Source organism: Barbus barbus (genome assembly GCF_936440315.1).
Source record: "Barbus barbus genome assembly, chromosome: 7".
NCBI lineage: Eukaryota > Metazoa > Chordata > Actinopteri > Cypriniformes > Cyprinidae > Barbus > Barbus barbus.
The window spans coordinates 1,517,552-1,533,981 of NC_136735.1; the positions used below are offsets into that span (position 1 = coordinate 1,517,552).

Genomic DNA, 16,430 nt, shown 5'->3' on the forward strand with positions numbered 1-16,430 from the left:
TTGAATCAAATTTCCTGAATTGTTATTTTGAAATGGTTTGAATACCAAAGGGTTATTTTTGGTGTTTCTGAATTTACTGAGGTTGTCAAAAGTTATATTTGAACATTTAATGTTAATGTTATAGTATTGGGTGCAACCAGATTAGTCCATGAATAACTTGTGCATTGCTTTGATTGAATCTCTGTGTTATTGTGATTTAATACTCAAACTGATACTGTGGGAAAATGGCTTTATTTTGTTCTATTTTCCTAAAAGGAATATTAAAAGGTTATAATTTAAAGTGTTGTATTTATAGGGAAAGTTTTCAGTTTATGAGCAATTGAACTAAATTCCTCATTTACTGTTTCTGATGTCTATTGTGGAGAAAAATCTACAACAGCGCATAATGCCTTTCATTGCTGCAGTTTATTGAAGTGTATAGTTGATTTGTTTCCATTGTATATTTGAAAAAAGTGACCCCAGAAAAATTAATAAAATAATTGATGAAAGTACACAACGCAACAGATTTACTAAATTACACAGTTTACAGAGGAAAGGAAACCCTTAAACCTTCATTTGAGTTTATAATTTGTTTTTAAAAAACACTGTTTCTTCAAAGGTCTAAGATACTCGTCTGATCTTCATGATGATGGATTTCATACCAACACTGAAATTGTTCTTCCAGGTTTTCCATATATTTCCAATAGCGTAATGGGTGGGATCTTCACCCCATAAGTACACACCATTAGGGTTTGCTGCATGACACGTTCTGTACCAAAATCCCCCGAGATACTGTCTGGCACAGTTAGTTGCATTGGAGTCTTGATCCTTGTCAAAGGTGGAGAATTTCTGATTGCTGTGTTCGGTCAAAGAGTCTCCTGCAGAGATGAGGGGCATCAGTTAAGGCACTAATAACATCATTTGTAACAGGCTCTCGTTCTTCATTATTTAATGTATATTTGAAAAATGTATACATTTTATGTCATGTTATTTTGAAGAATAAGACAAATATATAAAATTTACAACGATGTGGACATGAAGAATATTTCACTGTATTTGACATCATGAAAAAAAAATCAAAAAGTGCATGAACAAGTGTACATTTACTCAATTGATAATTGTGAAGGAATGTGTATAAATGAAAGTGTCCTACCAGCTCCTCCAGCCTTGAATCCTGAAACAAGCAGTTTATACCCACCAGTTTCAGGACCAACAGAGAAGGATGAGAACAGAGCAAAATCTTTCCTTTCTGAGAAGTCCTCCAGATCCACTCTCAGCATGTACTTCCTGTTGCGTGTCAGCTGGTACATGTTCTCCAGCCCTGATCGTACACACATGAAGAACACGTTCAACCAAACACTGGACACGAACATCCACACACACACACACTGTGAGATCTTACCCAGCCAGTATTCACTCTCCACATTCCCAAATCCTCTCTTGTACTGATTCCACGGCTGATAGAAATTCACACTGCCATCCATTCTCCTCTGAATCACCTGTGATGGATTTATACAGAATATATGATTCATAATGAATGTTCTGATGTGTTTAATGATCTAAAGTCATATTCGCACCGTCCATCCTCCTTTGTCTTCATCTGTCCCATCTGAGATCATCTGACAGTAAACCCAGACAATGTCACCTGCTGGATAGATGGAGTAAATCCCACTGACTGTTTGTCCTGATTTAAAAATTTCAGTACAGTCGAATGGCATGAAATTACATTCACTGCCCAATACAACTGGGAGAAGAGCCACCAAAAACACCATCAACTACATGAGACAGAGAGAGAAAAAGATGAAAATCACATTGAAATTAAGCTGAAGACGTCTTTAGGAATGTAGAGATATTACTGAACTTACTGTCATCGTCTCAGGCTTTCCTCAGTAGATCACAGCAGAGATCTGTCTTACCTAAATGAAAATAACAAACACTTTCGTATTGTGTCTGAAATTTCAAATTTATGAGTGTTCTGTAAAGTAACTCACCGTTTGTGTTTTTCAGTTTGATGCAAACACTCCTCATATATCTGTCAGATTCTCAGACTCCTCCTCTGCATCTTTATGTAAATGTCCAATATGAAGCTCTAGATGTCTAGCTACATTATAATATTACCTGTTTTTTTTTGTTTGTTTGTTTAGAGAGAGAGCAAGAGAAAGAGAAAGATTCAAAATTAAATATTGGACTCTCTATTTGGCCTCAGCACAAATAACACATCCTGCTGACAAAGGTTATTTGTACACTAACTCGCACACCATCCCTTATAACAAAGGCCAAAACTGCGACAGCAATTTTATTTATATTATTAATTTTACTATAGTTTAATTGTAAATTGCACACTCACTCATCCTGGCTTCTTGCACTGGTTGTAGAACCAGACAAATATGATAGTATGATAGTAAACCCAGCTAACAAAATATGTCCTCTTAACGTTCAAAATTTTTTTGTTTTTTTTTGTATATAATTTAAAAGTGTTTTTTTCTAGGTTTTATGGACATCATTCTGCAAACAACATTATGCGAATCCAGTCTAGAGGTCATGAATGCATGAACTAGCTTTTCTGCATAAGAAACAGGTAGCATGCTTCGAAGCTTGGCAATGTTTCTAAGATGGAAGAATGCTGTTTTTGTAACATGGGAAATATGATTTTCAAAGGACTGTTGCTGTCTAATATAACACCCAGATTTTTTACTTTAGAGGACGTGACAGTGCATCCGTCTAGTTGCAAATTATAATCCACGAGATTCTGTGTACTGTTTTTTGGTCCAATAAGTAATATCTCTGTCTTATCTGAATTTAATAGGAGGAAATTATTGGTCATCCAATCTTTTACATTTTTTACACAATCTATTAGCTTAGATAATTTAGAAGTTTCATCTGGTCTTGTTGAGATATATATTTGAGTATCATCAGCATAACAATGAAAACCAATCCCGTATTTTCCAATAATATTACCAAGGGGCAACATGTACAGTATATTGAAAATAGCAGAGGACCTAGGACAGATCCTTGTGGTACTCCATACTTTACTGGTGATAATTGAGATGACTCCCCATTTAAATGAACTAAGTGGTAGCGATCGGACAGGTAGGATCTAAACCATCTTAAAGCCTGCCCTTGAATACCAGTATAGTTTTGTAATCGATCTATGAGTATATCATGGTCTATAGTGTCGAACGCAGCACTAAGATCAAGTAATACTAGCAATGAGATGCAGCCTTGGTCTGAAGCAAGAAGCAAGTCATTTGTAATTTTAACAAGTGCAGTTTCTGTGCTATGGTGAGGCCTGAAACCTGACTGAAATTCTTCATAGAGATCATTTTTCTGCAAGAAGGAGCACAATTGAGCAGACACAACTTTTTCTAAAATTTTAGACATAAACGGAAGATTTGAAATGGGTCTGTAATTTGCCAGTTCATTAGAATCTAGTTGTGGTTTCTTAATAAGAGGCTTAATAACCGCCAGCTTGAATGGTTTTGGGACGTGACCTAAAGATAACGATGAGTTAATAATATTGAGAAGCGGTTCTTCTGCTACAGGTAACAACTCTTTTAGTAGTTTAGTGGGTAAAGCACTGCAGTTTTTCTTTGGGTGCGATGAATGAAGCTGAAATACTAGACGCAGTAGAATCAACATTTGATATTGTATTTCTGATGTTATCTGTTTTATCAGTAAAGAAATTCTGTCATGAGTCCGGGCCCTGCACTTCTCCCCGTCGCCACCAGAGGTCACCCTCTCCCTTCCTCCCAGACTCATCTCCCGTAAACACATACACCTGCCACATCATACACACCTGTCACATTACACACACCTGTCACACTCATTACACCCGCAGCTGTTCCCCATTGCCATGGACAATTATATAGTCCCCCCTCTCCTACCACTCTGTCTGGTTGCATTATTTGTAATTTGTAAATGTGTTGCAGTGATTGCATTTCTAGTGTTTGCTCTGGTCTGGGATACATGCCCTGTGCTGCCGTTTTGTATCCCAGTCCTTTTCTGTTTTGTTTTTTGTGCCGTGTTGGCCTTTTTGTTTCTCATTAAAAGCACCTTACCTGCATTTGGACCCTGACCTCGTCTTTTCCACGGCGCTCCTCTTAGCGTTCCGTGACAAATTCATAAAGTCATTACTATTAAACTGTGAGGGAATAACTTTGGCATTCTCATCATCCATTCTGGTTTTAATATTTTACATTTTAAGAGTTTGTTAGTTAACACTGTCAGTGTTAATAATGTTAACTCTTTCAAAAGTGTTAATTTAACACTTTACCAATGATTCCCATATGTACTCTGGGTTGTTGTGTAGGTTCCTAACTGATGAAGAACAATTGATAGAGCAGCCGCCAAGTGTTAGATAGTGTTCTAGGTTATTGCATGTGGGGTTTTTAGGTCAGATAATTAACACCTGTTTTTTTTTTCAGAATTTAGCAGTAAGAAGTTACTCGTCATCCAGTTTTTTTTTTTATATCGACTATACATTCCCTTAGTTTCTCAATTTGGTGTGTTTCACCGGGCCACGAATAAATATAGAGCTGAGTATCATCAGCATAACAGTGAAAGCTAGCACCATGTCTCCTGATAATATCTCCCAAGGGTAATATGTAAAGCGTGAAAAGTAACGGCCCTAGTACTGAACCTTGAGGTACTCCATACTGCACTTGTGATCGATATGATACCTCTTCATTCACTGCTACGAACTGATGGCGATCAGATAAGTATGATTTGAGCCATGCTAAGCCACTTCCACTAATGCCAACAAAGTGTTGTAGTCTATTTAAAAGAATGTTGTGGTCGATAGTGTCGAACGCAGCGCTAAGATCCAGTAGAACTAATAAAGAGATACAACCACGATCAGATGATAGAAGCAGGTCATTTGTAACTCTAATGAGAGCAGTCTCAGTACTATGATACGGTCTAAATCCTGACTGGAATTCCTCACAGATACCATCTTTCTCTATCTTTGACAGAAAAGGGAGATTTGAGATCGTTCTGTAATTAATTAGATCTTTGGTGTCAAGTTGTGGTTTGTTAATGAGAGGCTTAATAACAGCCAATTTGAAGGTTTTGGGGACATATCCTAATGACAATGATGAATTAATAAAAGGATCTATGACTTCTGGAAGCAGCTCTTTTAGTACACTCTGCTACACTTTTTTTTTCACCTGTACATTTTATTTTTAACATGTCGTGTATTTCGAGAGGAAAACATGGATCTAGTGATTACTTAATCGTTAGCACAGTAAGGCAAATGGAAAACACAGGCAGGCCTATGATGTTCTTTTGAAACGCATAATGGTTTAAAATCTTCACTGTATTACTTTGATTACGCCACCAAATTAAAGTAAAATAAGTCAAAAGAAGAAGTTTCCAGCTTAAGAAATGTTACTTTAATTGCTGTTTTTGTAGATTTTGTCAGGTTGGGGGAGGGATGGATTCACAGTAAATTCTTTAGAAATAATAGTTTGTTCTTGTTGTATGTTATTGTGTAAGTGCTGTTTGTCCTAGATGGAATTTGGTCTTGAACGTGTTCTACTGAAAAGCTAAGAGCTATTTGCAGATCACATGTCCTCCAGCTTTGTGTGTGAATGTGTCAGAACTACAATGATTCTTATATTGTTTTTTCGGGATGTCAACAACTCAAAGTAATCAATTTTGTTTTCAGAGTACACATATATAAAAACAAATAAATGACTGTGTAGACACAAATACAGACAGCGTCGTGAAGTGTCCGCTTGTTTACACCTCAAACATCAGATCTACTGAAGAGCAAACCAACAAGGATGTTCACATTAGATTTTGATTCGAACATGTCATGCCATTTGTAAGGAAAACATGGATCTAAGAAACATGTTTGTTAACCCTTATGAAAAAGAAGTTTATTCAAATGTTACCATAAGTATACTTGACTTATACTTAGAAAAAGTCTAAATATATTTGAGCTCTACTTGTGCTCCTAGAATCCGTGTTTTCATTGTTATATGGTAGGGGCGCTAGTACACATCTTCTGTACAGAATTTCCAAAAAAACACAAGTGAAGAAGAAAAAGAAACAGATACTTTCACATGTAATTAATGACAGAATTTTTATTTTTGGGTGAACTCAAAATGTCATAATTATGCCATAGAAGTTGAAATTATTGAAGTTAAGAAGACATACTAATTCATAATTATAACATAGTCATACTAAGAAATATTTATGAGATTAAAGTTGAAATCTTGACTTTCTACGTCCTAGTGCATATAAACTATTGGTTAAAGTCTGATTTTACTGAACATGTTAACTGTTAATAAAACCGTTCAATAACTTAAACTACTATAGTATGAATATTGCACAGTTGTCCTGATGTGCTGAATATCAGCATGAATGATACAGAAGAATGAAGATCAGAAGCTGTTTGTCAGACATTTACTAATAATGTGTTTGATTGTTGTAGTACCCATCATCCTCTGTCGGTCAATGCCGCTCATTATCATCATTAAACTGAAGCAGAGACTGTAGAATAAAGAGAGACTGAAGTCAGTAGTTGTCGCTCCAGTCCAGCAGGGGGCGGAAGTGCGTCACGTGTTGCTGCGGCAGCCGCGAAGAGCGCTCTAGTAGCGAGTTTTCTCTCTGCCGGCCGGCGCGTGATAAACTCATTACAGGTTGGTTATGTGCATTTACATAATATTCTGCTTTATGACTTTCTCAAATGCTTTCTCGTATCTCGACGGACTGTTTAAATTATGTAAGTTTACAGAGAAGCGTGCTGAATGTTTTAAAATCTCAAATCCAGCAGCTGAACATGTTTTAAACAAAGGTGACTTATATTTTTACCATGGTTTTACTGTAGTAAAAGTGTAGTAACCATGTTTTTTGGCGTATTGTTTTTTTTCTATGACTTTGCTACAAATACCACGGTTAAACTATGGTTACTGTTGCAAAATCATGGTTAATTTGTGGTTGCCATGTTTGATAGTAACCATGTTTTTTGGTTTTTATTTGTAGTAAAACCATGGTTAATTTTCATAAGGGTTATAAGTCACGTTTATAACATTTTGATGTTTTCTTGGGCACTTTTTTGTCTCTAATATGGTTATTTTTTCTTAGTAAAACTACTAGGTTTAAGCATTTTTGTTATGTAAAGTTTACATTTAGTCATTTAGCAGAGGCGTTTATCCAAAACAACTTACAAATATGGATGCAATCAGAATCAACAAAAGAGCAATAATAAGCCAGTGCTGTGACAAGGCTCAGTTAGTCCAATACCATTAACACCAATACCATGGTGGTGGACGAGGAGACACCACCCCTCACAATGTAGAGCGCTTTGAGTGCTTAGAAAAGCAAAAAAGCGCTATATAAATGTAATGAATTATTATTATTATTATTAAAGCTTCCATTAAAGTTGTAGCTGGAGCGTTTTATCAAATACTTTTTTTATGTTTAGACTTTATCTTTATTACCATTGTTCCAGACATTCTGTCAAGAACCATAAAAGGCTATTCTAAATATATAGACTGTGCCTATTTACCAAGAATCAGTGACATTATTATGTTATTATATGAAGGTAATGAACGTTACCAATTTATCTTAATATAAAGACAGTTTGTTGACATGCTTGGTCAGCAGTTAAACATATAGTATAAGTTCATGGTGATACAATATTTAACCATTCACTCTTAAAGGTGGGGTACGTGATTTCTGGTAGCCAATGTTGATATTTGAAACCACCAAAACAAACACACCCCCACCCCAAAAGGGTCTTGCCCCTATTTTGATAGCTCCGCCCCACACATACGTACACAACTCAGGCAACGATAGTCCTGTGAAACAAAGCAAAACCAATGTTGCTCACCTATTGAGAAGAAACAAAGCAACCTCGGCGTTCAATCGCAGCCCTTCCTGCTCCTTCAGTTATCTCCAGCGCTGGAAAGCTGATCCGATATTTACACGGGTCCTACTTCTTGCCTTATCGTAACACCGTGTCTACACCAGAAGCGAGCGGCGCAACAAAATACTATAGAACTCATTATAATCAGTGATGCTGTCTACACTGATTGCGCGACAAGACAAATCTCCGACAGTATACTGCTGCCGCATTCTATTTATGACATATTGATACAAATTTCAAATGATTTTCAACGGTCGCTTTGTCGCATCCAGTGTAGACAGACTTTAGCTGTTTTATCCGCCATCTCTATGTTTCTCTCGTTGCTCGGCTTGGCTAATGTCCGTCATGTGCACTGAGCGCTCTCCCCTTGCATCATGAGTAGACACGCCCCTTACTGCTGATTGGCTACAAGTTTGTTTTGGTACTGGGCCCGACTCAGTTTTCTAAAGCGTTTTTGAAAAAAATACATATGTTGCGGTCCCACTCACCCCGCTCTGAGCGGAAGCTAAACCGTGGCACCTGGTGCGGGAGGCGGGCGCTCTAACAAGGAGGCTAAAGGCCACGGCCTCTAGCGTCAAGTTTTTACCTGCACAGCACTTACCCGCTGGCCTCTGCTACACTCACCCCACTAAACCTCACTCCCATCCGGGTCACGGCACCAATCTGTAGTGGGTTTGTTTCTGCGTTGTGTGTGTTGTTGATAAAAGAGACTTAACACGATGATGCAGTTGTCATGTGGTTTACTTTCGACTTCTCAGTTCCTGCATTGAAACATAACAGACACCATCAGACAGAAAAGGGAGAATCTCGGGTCTAGCCATGCCATGATATTCCGCAAAAGAGAGCGAGCTACCGGAAATTACATCAGCTCTATCGTCACGCTTACAACAAAACTTGCGTGGCAGCACTTCCTGAACATTTTGAATAGATTAACATATTCATAAAAAGGGAAAACCAAAAACAATATGTAAGAAATACAAATATACCTGTATTAAAAAAATGAAAAATAACACTTACATGTTGTGCTTGTAACCACAAGACTATACATCACTCATACAATCTGCCCTAATTCAAATTTCAGAATAAAAGCCCTGTACATTAGTACCATTAATTAATAGTAATTTCAATAATCTAGTGTAACAACATTACACTTGCCACACATACCCCACCTTTAAGGCCGGGACACACCAAGCAGACGGTCGGGATAGTTTGTTTGGTGTGTTCCACACGTCGGTGCGAGTGAGGTCTCTGATTGGATGTTCAATTTAGTGAATGAGCCAGTGCTCCAGAATTAAAGTGAAAGTGATGAAAACTAGTAAGTAAATGAAGGCGGCACAGACAGAGGGCTGTTCTAATGTAACGTGACCTTTCCCAAATATTCCAAAATGCGAATATTTTCATAACAACATGAGCCTCTTAAAATGAAGAATGTTATCAACATAACCATTCAAAAGTAGTAAGCAAGTGCTGCTTTATTTACATGTCGTATATCTGCGCAGTCGGTTGTAGTCTGTGCGGTGTGTTTAAGCACAGCACCAATGCTGCCAACACAAGGCGACATCACCCTCAGCTTTTGTCGCCACTAGTTCTTTGAAGTCGGCTTGCTGTGCCCCTTATCTCGTTTGGCTCTCAGCGAAGGCGGACGCATTTTCTCTCCCTCCCTGCCCTAGCCTTCCCTGCTTTTGCTTCTTCGTCTCATCTCACTGAGAGACTCTTTCTGCAATGCTCACCAAACTGAAAAATCATGGATTTGATCAACTGGTCTCTCAACGAAATTAACACCATCTTCTCGACGAGAAGCTCCGACATCTACCTATTCGGAACCACGATAACGGGTTTACTGCTGATTGGATTAGGCTTTGCTCTGTATTATCAAATAATTAAGGAGACGGAAACAGCTTTCCAAAGCCTCACAAGGCTGCCCGTCATGATTGAAGCAGTGGGCAGAGCGGTCAGCTCTGTCTGAGACAATTAACCGCAATATGGATACCATCACGGAGAAGCTCACGGCTTTTGCAAAGGAAAATTTGATTTGGAGACCAGTAATGGAATAAGCGAGTAGCCGTCAAATTGGAATGCGGCTACTCGCCCCAAGACCAAACAATCAAAATCTTATCTCCTTTTGGCTCCCCTCAACCAGCTGGCTCGGCAAGGTCACTGCTGGTGTAAACAACCCCGGAAGAAGCACTGCAGTGAAGACGCTCTCGCGTTCCTCCCCCCTTCCAGACACCTGTTGTTGACGACTGTCTGGGACCTGATCAAGGCTGTTTCCGTGGCAACCTGCTGTGTCGCTATTACAATCTGCGGACTGAGGCAACTTGATTTGAATTCCAGCGTGACGACACACCAGGCCAACGAACACACGAACTCCATCACATATACTGATATGCATTCACCTCCCAACCCCCATCCAACGCCTTCGCCGCTTCGCACCGCCACTGTGAATAAGCAGGTCTGTGACCGGCGCCTTGGAAGGCCGCAGGACCAGATGGCTGCTTGCCAGAGCTGGATTACCACCCCCCGTTGCTAGTCATGTGTCTATGTTATGATTATGTGCTTCTGTTGCTGAGGTTTTTTTTCCCTGTTCTCATACTGTACTCCCGCAGGAGCATAGTCTGGGGGCTATATTTTTTTCTCCTCTCCCTTCCTCATGTTTATGCTGTATTATCTTCCTAAATTCCCTGTCTTCCTGTCCTGTCTACCCCCTTGTCATATTGTATGTATGTTGTGTATGTATGGACAGGTTGATGGCTAATTTCTCTGGTACTTGTGACTAGTGACAATAAAGGGCTACTACTAAAGCCCGAGACACACTGCACAATTGTCGGCTGTCCCATCGTGAAACAATCATAGGGATTTCTGTGGCTCCTAATTGGTGCTCTTATGTCGTACAGTGAGAGAGGTTCAAAGATGGCCGTTGCCACGGTCTTGCGACCAGAGATAGCCTGCGATCATTTTCTGACAGTGTCAGAAATACAGTATGCTCATCGCACAGAGAGTTTGATCAGATAAATGTGTATTATATTAATCATGATCAAGGGGTGGTGATGGCGCAGTGGATAAGACACATGCCTTTGGTGTGAGAGACCCGGGTTTGAATCCACTGTGAGACACCAATGTGTCCCTGAGCAAGACACTTAACCCCTAGCTGCTCCAGAGGCGTGCGACCTCTGACATATATAGCAATTGTAAGTCGCTTTGGATAAAAGCGTCAGCTAAATTAATAAATGTAAATGATGTGTTTGTGTTCAGATGTTGATGATGAAAGCGCAGGTGGATGTGGTCTGCTGTAAATCAGTAGGAACTGATCTGTCCATGCTGGATATTGAGGATTTCATCACAGAAATCTGTCGGCTGAAGAAAGAGGTGGCTTCACTGGAGACAAAGCTGAGAGAAAGAGGAGACAAACTGAACAGAGAGGTTTGAACAGCTCTTCATTTCATCCTTCAGCTCAAACACTCAATGACACTTCTTTCACAAACTCAGTTCTTATCAGCGTCTCAGATTAAACCAGCAGCAATATATAATAACTAATCTCCAATATAACCACCAGAGATAACTTCTGAGTAATGAGGTTAATATCAGCAGCTTGTTCTTTGTGTTTATCTGTGATGTTTGTCAGGATGTGGAGAAGGTTTCAGTGCGTGTGACTGATGGGACAGAAGCTCAGGATTCAGTCTGGAGCGTCAGAGATCAGAGATCCAGAGACACACAGGACTCAGAGCTCAGCCTCACTTTACTCTGTTATACTGACGCTCAGGATCATGAATCCACTGATCAAACCTCTGACTGTAACGCTGGAGAACAGCAGATGCTGCAGACGCCGCTGAAGATGTGCTCCGTCAAACTGGTGGACTGCAGGAACCTGATAGAGAGCAGAGCAGAAGAAACCACCGCAGAGCAACAACAACAGAGTCCTGAGGAAGAGCAGGAGGATGATGAGAATAATGGGAATGATGAAGATTTCATTCCTCCAGGTTTGTTTCTTCCTTTTATGACCTTTTGTTGTTTTTGATGACAGAGGCTCTGCAGGATCAGGTTCATATCGACTGATGGTGCAGATTTTCTGAGATATTTGGGAACATGATGGAAAATGTTAGTAGGGCTGAACAATTTACAGGAAAAAAAACAAAAACGAACGGAGATATTTCTTATGAAAAAAAAAAAAAAAAAAATTTAAGTTCCTATAGAACTACCAGTTTCTCCCAATAAGTTAATATACAGCCTATTAAGATAATGCGCTTAGTAAGAATCTGAAAAGAAGATTTAAATAAATATTTTAATGTGCGTGAATAAATCCAACCACCCCTATAGATTTAAAGGTGGGGTAAGTGATTTCTGGTAGCAAATATTGATATTTTAAATCATCAAATGATTTTCAACGGTCGCTTTGTCACGTCCAGTGTAGACAGACTTTAGCTGTTGCGGCGCGGCGTCCTTCTTTTCTTCCACAGTCATTTTCCTCTTTTGTTTTTTTTTTATCTGGCATCTCTATGTTTCTGTCGTTGCTTGGCTAATGTCTGTCATGTGCACTGATGAGCGCTCTCTCTCCCCTTGCATCATGAGTAGACACGCCCCTTACTGCTGATTGGCTACAAGTTTGTTTTGGTACTCAACCCCGACTCCGTTTTCTAAAGAAAAAAATCAGTTTGAATAAGGAAAGCAATAACTTTGCCATAGTATCCTTTCAAATGTTAAAGTTGCCACAGGTGTCAGAAGAATGGCTGGAAAAAGTCTGGATTAATGTGGACGTTCTTTAACTTTATTTAAGACCAATTTAAAGTTATTTTATTAAAGTTTTGTTTCTTTCAGATGTCAATGGTGGTTCATCTTCTGATGGAGATGAAGAAACAGTCTCGACCTCAAAAGATCAGCTGCAGACCAAGAGTTTCTCCTGCATCACCTGTGGAAAAACACTGAGCTCACAGGGTCATTTGGCGAGACATGAGAGAAAACACACAGAACAGAAAGACTTCACCTGTAAGATATGCAACATCAGCTTTCCTACCGCAGAAGAGAAGAGACTTCATTCAGAAGAGCACAGTGAGAAGAAGGAGTTTCACTGTGAACAGTGCGGCAAGGTTTTTTTCACCACTCTTTATAATATGAGAGCTCATATAAAGAGACACGACGAAAAGTCTTTCCACTGCAGCGAATGTGACAAGTATTTCAGCACCAAAGGAAATCTTGATGTTCATAAGAGGATTCACACTGGAGAAAAACCGTACAAGTGTCCTCACTGTGAGAAGAGCTTCAATCATGGATCTCATCTGAAGAAACATGTGCGTATTCACACCAATGAGAGGCCGTACCAGTGCAGTGAATGTGGGAAAACCTTCACAGACTCAAGCGCTCTAAAGTCACACCAGAAAATCCACTCTGATGAGAAACCGTTTCAGTGCAAACACTGCGACAAACGATTCCGCCAGATTTCTCATCTGAAATGTCACGAGAGGATTCACACCGGAGAGAAACCGTATCTGTGCTCCTACTGCGGGAAGAGCTTTTCTGATCCAACTCATTTCAGAGACCATAAGCGAGTCCACACTGGAGAAAAACCCTATCACTGCAGCATCTGTGGGAAGAGTTTCAAGCAACACACTAACTTAGTAATGCATCAGAGGATTCATAGCGGAGAAAGACCGTTCAAATGCTCTCAATGTGACAAGATGTTTGCTCGATCAGACATCCTCAGGGTCCATCAGCGAGTTCATACAGGAGAGAAACCTTACTCCTGCTCCATCTGCGACGAGAGATTCGCTTATTTAGGTAGTTTTCAGACCCACCAGAACAAACACGCTAAAGAACAAACTGCTCCAGAATCATCAGAGTGACCTTATGTCTTGGTCTGTTGATAAAGCATTGGTCTCAAAATCAATTCCTGGAGGGCCATAGCTGTGCACAGTTTAGCTCCCTAATCAAACACACCCGATCCAGTTAATCAAGGTCTTCAGGATCACTAGAAACTTGCAAGAAGGTGTGATTTGGAGCTAAACTGTGCAGAGCTGTGGCCCTCCAGGAACTGAGTTTGAGACCAATGCAATAAAGGCTTTATTTCGGCAGTTGATAATTCATGCCATGATAACATCATACAGATGATCACTGAGTGATTTCTCTGTTTACAGGATTACAGATGAGTGTGAGTTATTTGTATAGTATTTTATAATATGAATATTGTACTCGCAGTTGTCCTGATGTGCTGAATATCAGCATGAATGATACAGAAGAATGAAGATCAGAAGCTGTTTGTCAGACATTTACTTCAGTGATTCTCATGAATCTGTCAAAAATTTCCATGTTGCAAGTAAATGAAGCCAATATTAAGACCCCACCCTCTTTTTTTGCATTGTGACATTACTGTGATTACATTTCCCACATATATTCTATTTATGCACTGTATATTATACTTATAATATTTCAAAACAGACTTATGTTAGAAGAGCAATAGTTGCTATCAGGATAACGGTCATTAACGGATTTAAGGCGGGGCTTAAGGGAGGGACAGTTATCTAACACCAGCAATTTCCTAAACTCCCATTGTCATGAATCCAGTCCATGGACTTCTATCCGCTTGCCACCAGAGGACGCTCTTCCGTTATCTTGACTCTCACACTACACAGACTGTTACTTGTCACTCCGGACTACAGTTCCCATCATCCATTGCACTGATTACACACTCACATCTGTTACCAATCAGATACGCTTTATAAGCCCTGGACTTCCTCGTTCAGATCACCGAGTATTGTTCTGCATTTATCACTTAGCTGTGGTAGCTGCTTTAACGAGCCTTTCAGTGTTTCCTGTGTTTAAGTTTAGTATTGTTCATTGCTTTAGTTTATAGCCTGCCTTGGACTTTTCTCGTCTTGTTTTTTGGGCTCTGTTGTCCCCTGCCTGGACTATTATCGTGTATTTGGATTATCTCTCTTTGTTTTGTCCCCCCTGGATTATGTTCACCGCCGGTCTACCCCATCTGTTCACTGGACTATTGTGTTTTGCCCTTGCCATACCTGTTTGCTGGCCTGTATTTTTTACCACGTCTCTGTTTAATAAAGCTTGCAAATAGATCGGCACGTCTCTTGTCTTGTTCGCCCTGTTACACCCGTAAATGATCTCAGACACATACAGTACAGCTGCACAATCCTGTCAGTATGGGCTATTTTACTTAAGTATTTCCTGTATATGTGGCTCATTCTAGAATTGTGGGTATATTTCAAGCTGAGAAAGAAAACAAAAAAAATAGGAATTTTTTATTTTCATAGAACACACTTTAAATTGAATATTTTCTATATTTGCTAATCTTAAACTTGTAAGATTTTCAGAATCATGTGCAAATTTAAATATTATGTAAATCTGTCAACTCTGTTGTAGACAAATTGGGTCAAACATATACAGTTAACAAATGTACCACAATTTAAAAGCCTGTCCTCCCTAGAAGAACATCTGTCTCTTAATCCATTCATTCAGCTGTAAACCTAAAAATATACAGACTTCTTGTTTTAGAGTAAAAATATCAACACGTTTAAAAACTGAAAAGTTACCAACATGGTGTGCATTTTCTCTAAACATAGCTTTAAAAATGAATTAAATTCTTTAAAATGTCATGTAGTACTATTTAGGCTAATTACCTTCTGATCAATTTGTTAATAAAACACATATAATTATCATTTTTAAAGCAAAACTTTAAACAGAGTTGACATCAGAAAACAGCAACATTTTCTGCCATATTCTGAAACAATGTAACAACTATTTAATTTAATAAAATTAATAAAACAATAATTGAAAATGACCTTCATGTGTCCGAAGATCTGTGAAATAAAAGGACATGCTGCATGATAATCAGTTATTGGCAATGACTTTATTTAGTATTTAAATGTGCACTACTCAAGCTTTTATAGACATAATAAAAGACAGAGCTCTTGATTCAAGGAATAGCAGTTTGCAAGAATTTAGATTTACTTTGAAGCCATATGTTTACATTAGTATTCATAAACATTAGAGCAAATCATTAATTTTGAGTAGTGGTGCTTTTTTCCTTCAGTGCCGTCTATCTCTGTCTGTTTTCTGCCTTCCTTACAGGATCAGGTGAGCCTTTCTGCTGCTGAGAGCTTAATTTACCTGTGATTCTATTCTTTAGCCTGTAATGATGTCAAACAAATGTATCATTTACAGTAGAACGACCCAGAATCCAAAATAAACATCATAATAATGCAAAATACTTCAATGTGACCGGGAACATTTGACTCTGTTACTCATTGTCAACTCTGCTGTCATTAAAGCGTTTAAACCGCTAACAGAGTTGACATTATACACCATTCTGTGCTTTAGCTCAAGATGCTAACGCTAAACCAGATGCCACAGGCCATGTCTAAAACTGAATTTGATGGTTTTCCATCATACTATTGTTTTTAAAAAGTGAAGGAGAGATTCACTGCAAAATCACAATCACAGATTTGACAGATAATTAATCTGCTCTTGGTGTATCCTAAACATTTTGCACAAATGAATGAGAATAAAGACATGCATCAGTGCCTTCCTGCCAGAGGAAGTGACATCACTCGGTGCAGGTCACATGGTTTTT

The 16,430-nt window shown here is 39.0% G+C and overlaps 3 protein-coding genes across 3 annotated transcripts in view; 1 reads left to right on the forward strand and 2 right to left on the reverse strand.

The window, feature by feature from the left end:
• Positions 1–16,430, reverse strand: part of LOC306872949 (uncharacterized protein) — an 819,728-nt gene that overhangs the window by 242,227 nt on the left and 561,071 nt on the right. The window lies entirely within an intron of this gene.
• LOC306872256 (microfibril-associated glycoprotein 4-like) lies at positions 601–1,850 on the reverse strand (the record flags this gene model as incomplete). The annotated part of the gene is made up of 5 exons (XM_079420753.1): positions 601–857; positions 1,133–1,300; positions 1,382–1,478; positions 1,557–1,754; positions 1,845–1,850. 5 exons carry the CDS (start codon positions 1,848–1,850, stop codon positions 601–603), a joined length of 726 nt encoding a protein of 241 aa, XP_079276879.1.
• Positions 6,555–14,909, forward strand: LOC306872913 (uncharacterized protein). The gene is made up of 4 exons (XM_079421837.1): positions 6,555–6,623; positions 11,105–11,272; positions 11,475–11,829; positions 12,665–14,909. Exons 2-4 carry the CDS (start codon positions 11,105–11,107, stop codon positions 13,684–13,686), a joined length of 1,545 nt encoding a protein of 514 aa, XP_079277963.1. The 5' UTR covers positions 6,555–6,623; the 3' UTR covers positions 13,687–14,909.

Coding starts and splice junctions, on each gene's coding strand:
- LOC306872913 (XM_079421837.1), top strand. CDS start 11,105: ATGTTGATGATGAAAGCGCAGGTGGATGTGGTCTGCTGTAAATCAGTA. Junction 11,273..11,474: donor GAGACAAACTGAACAGAGAG/GTTTGAACAGCT, acceptor GATGTTTGTCAG/GATGTGGAGAAGGTTTCAGT. Junction 11,830..12,664: donor TGAAGATTTCATTCCTCCAG/GTTTGTTTCTTC, acceptor TGTTTCTTTCAG/ATGTCAATGGTGGTTCATCT.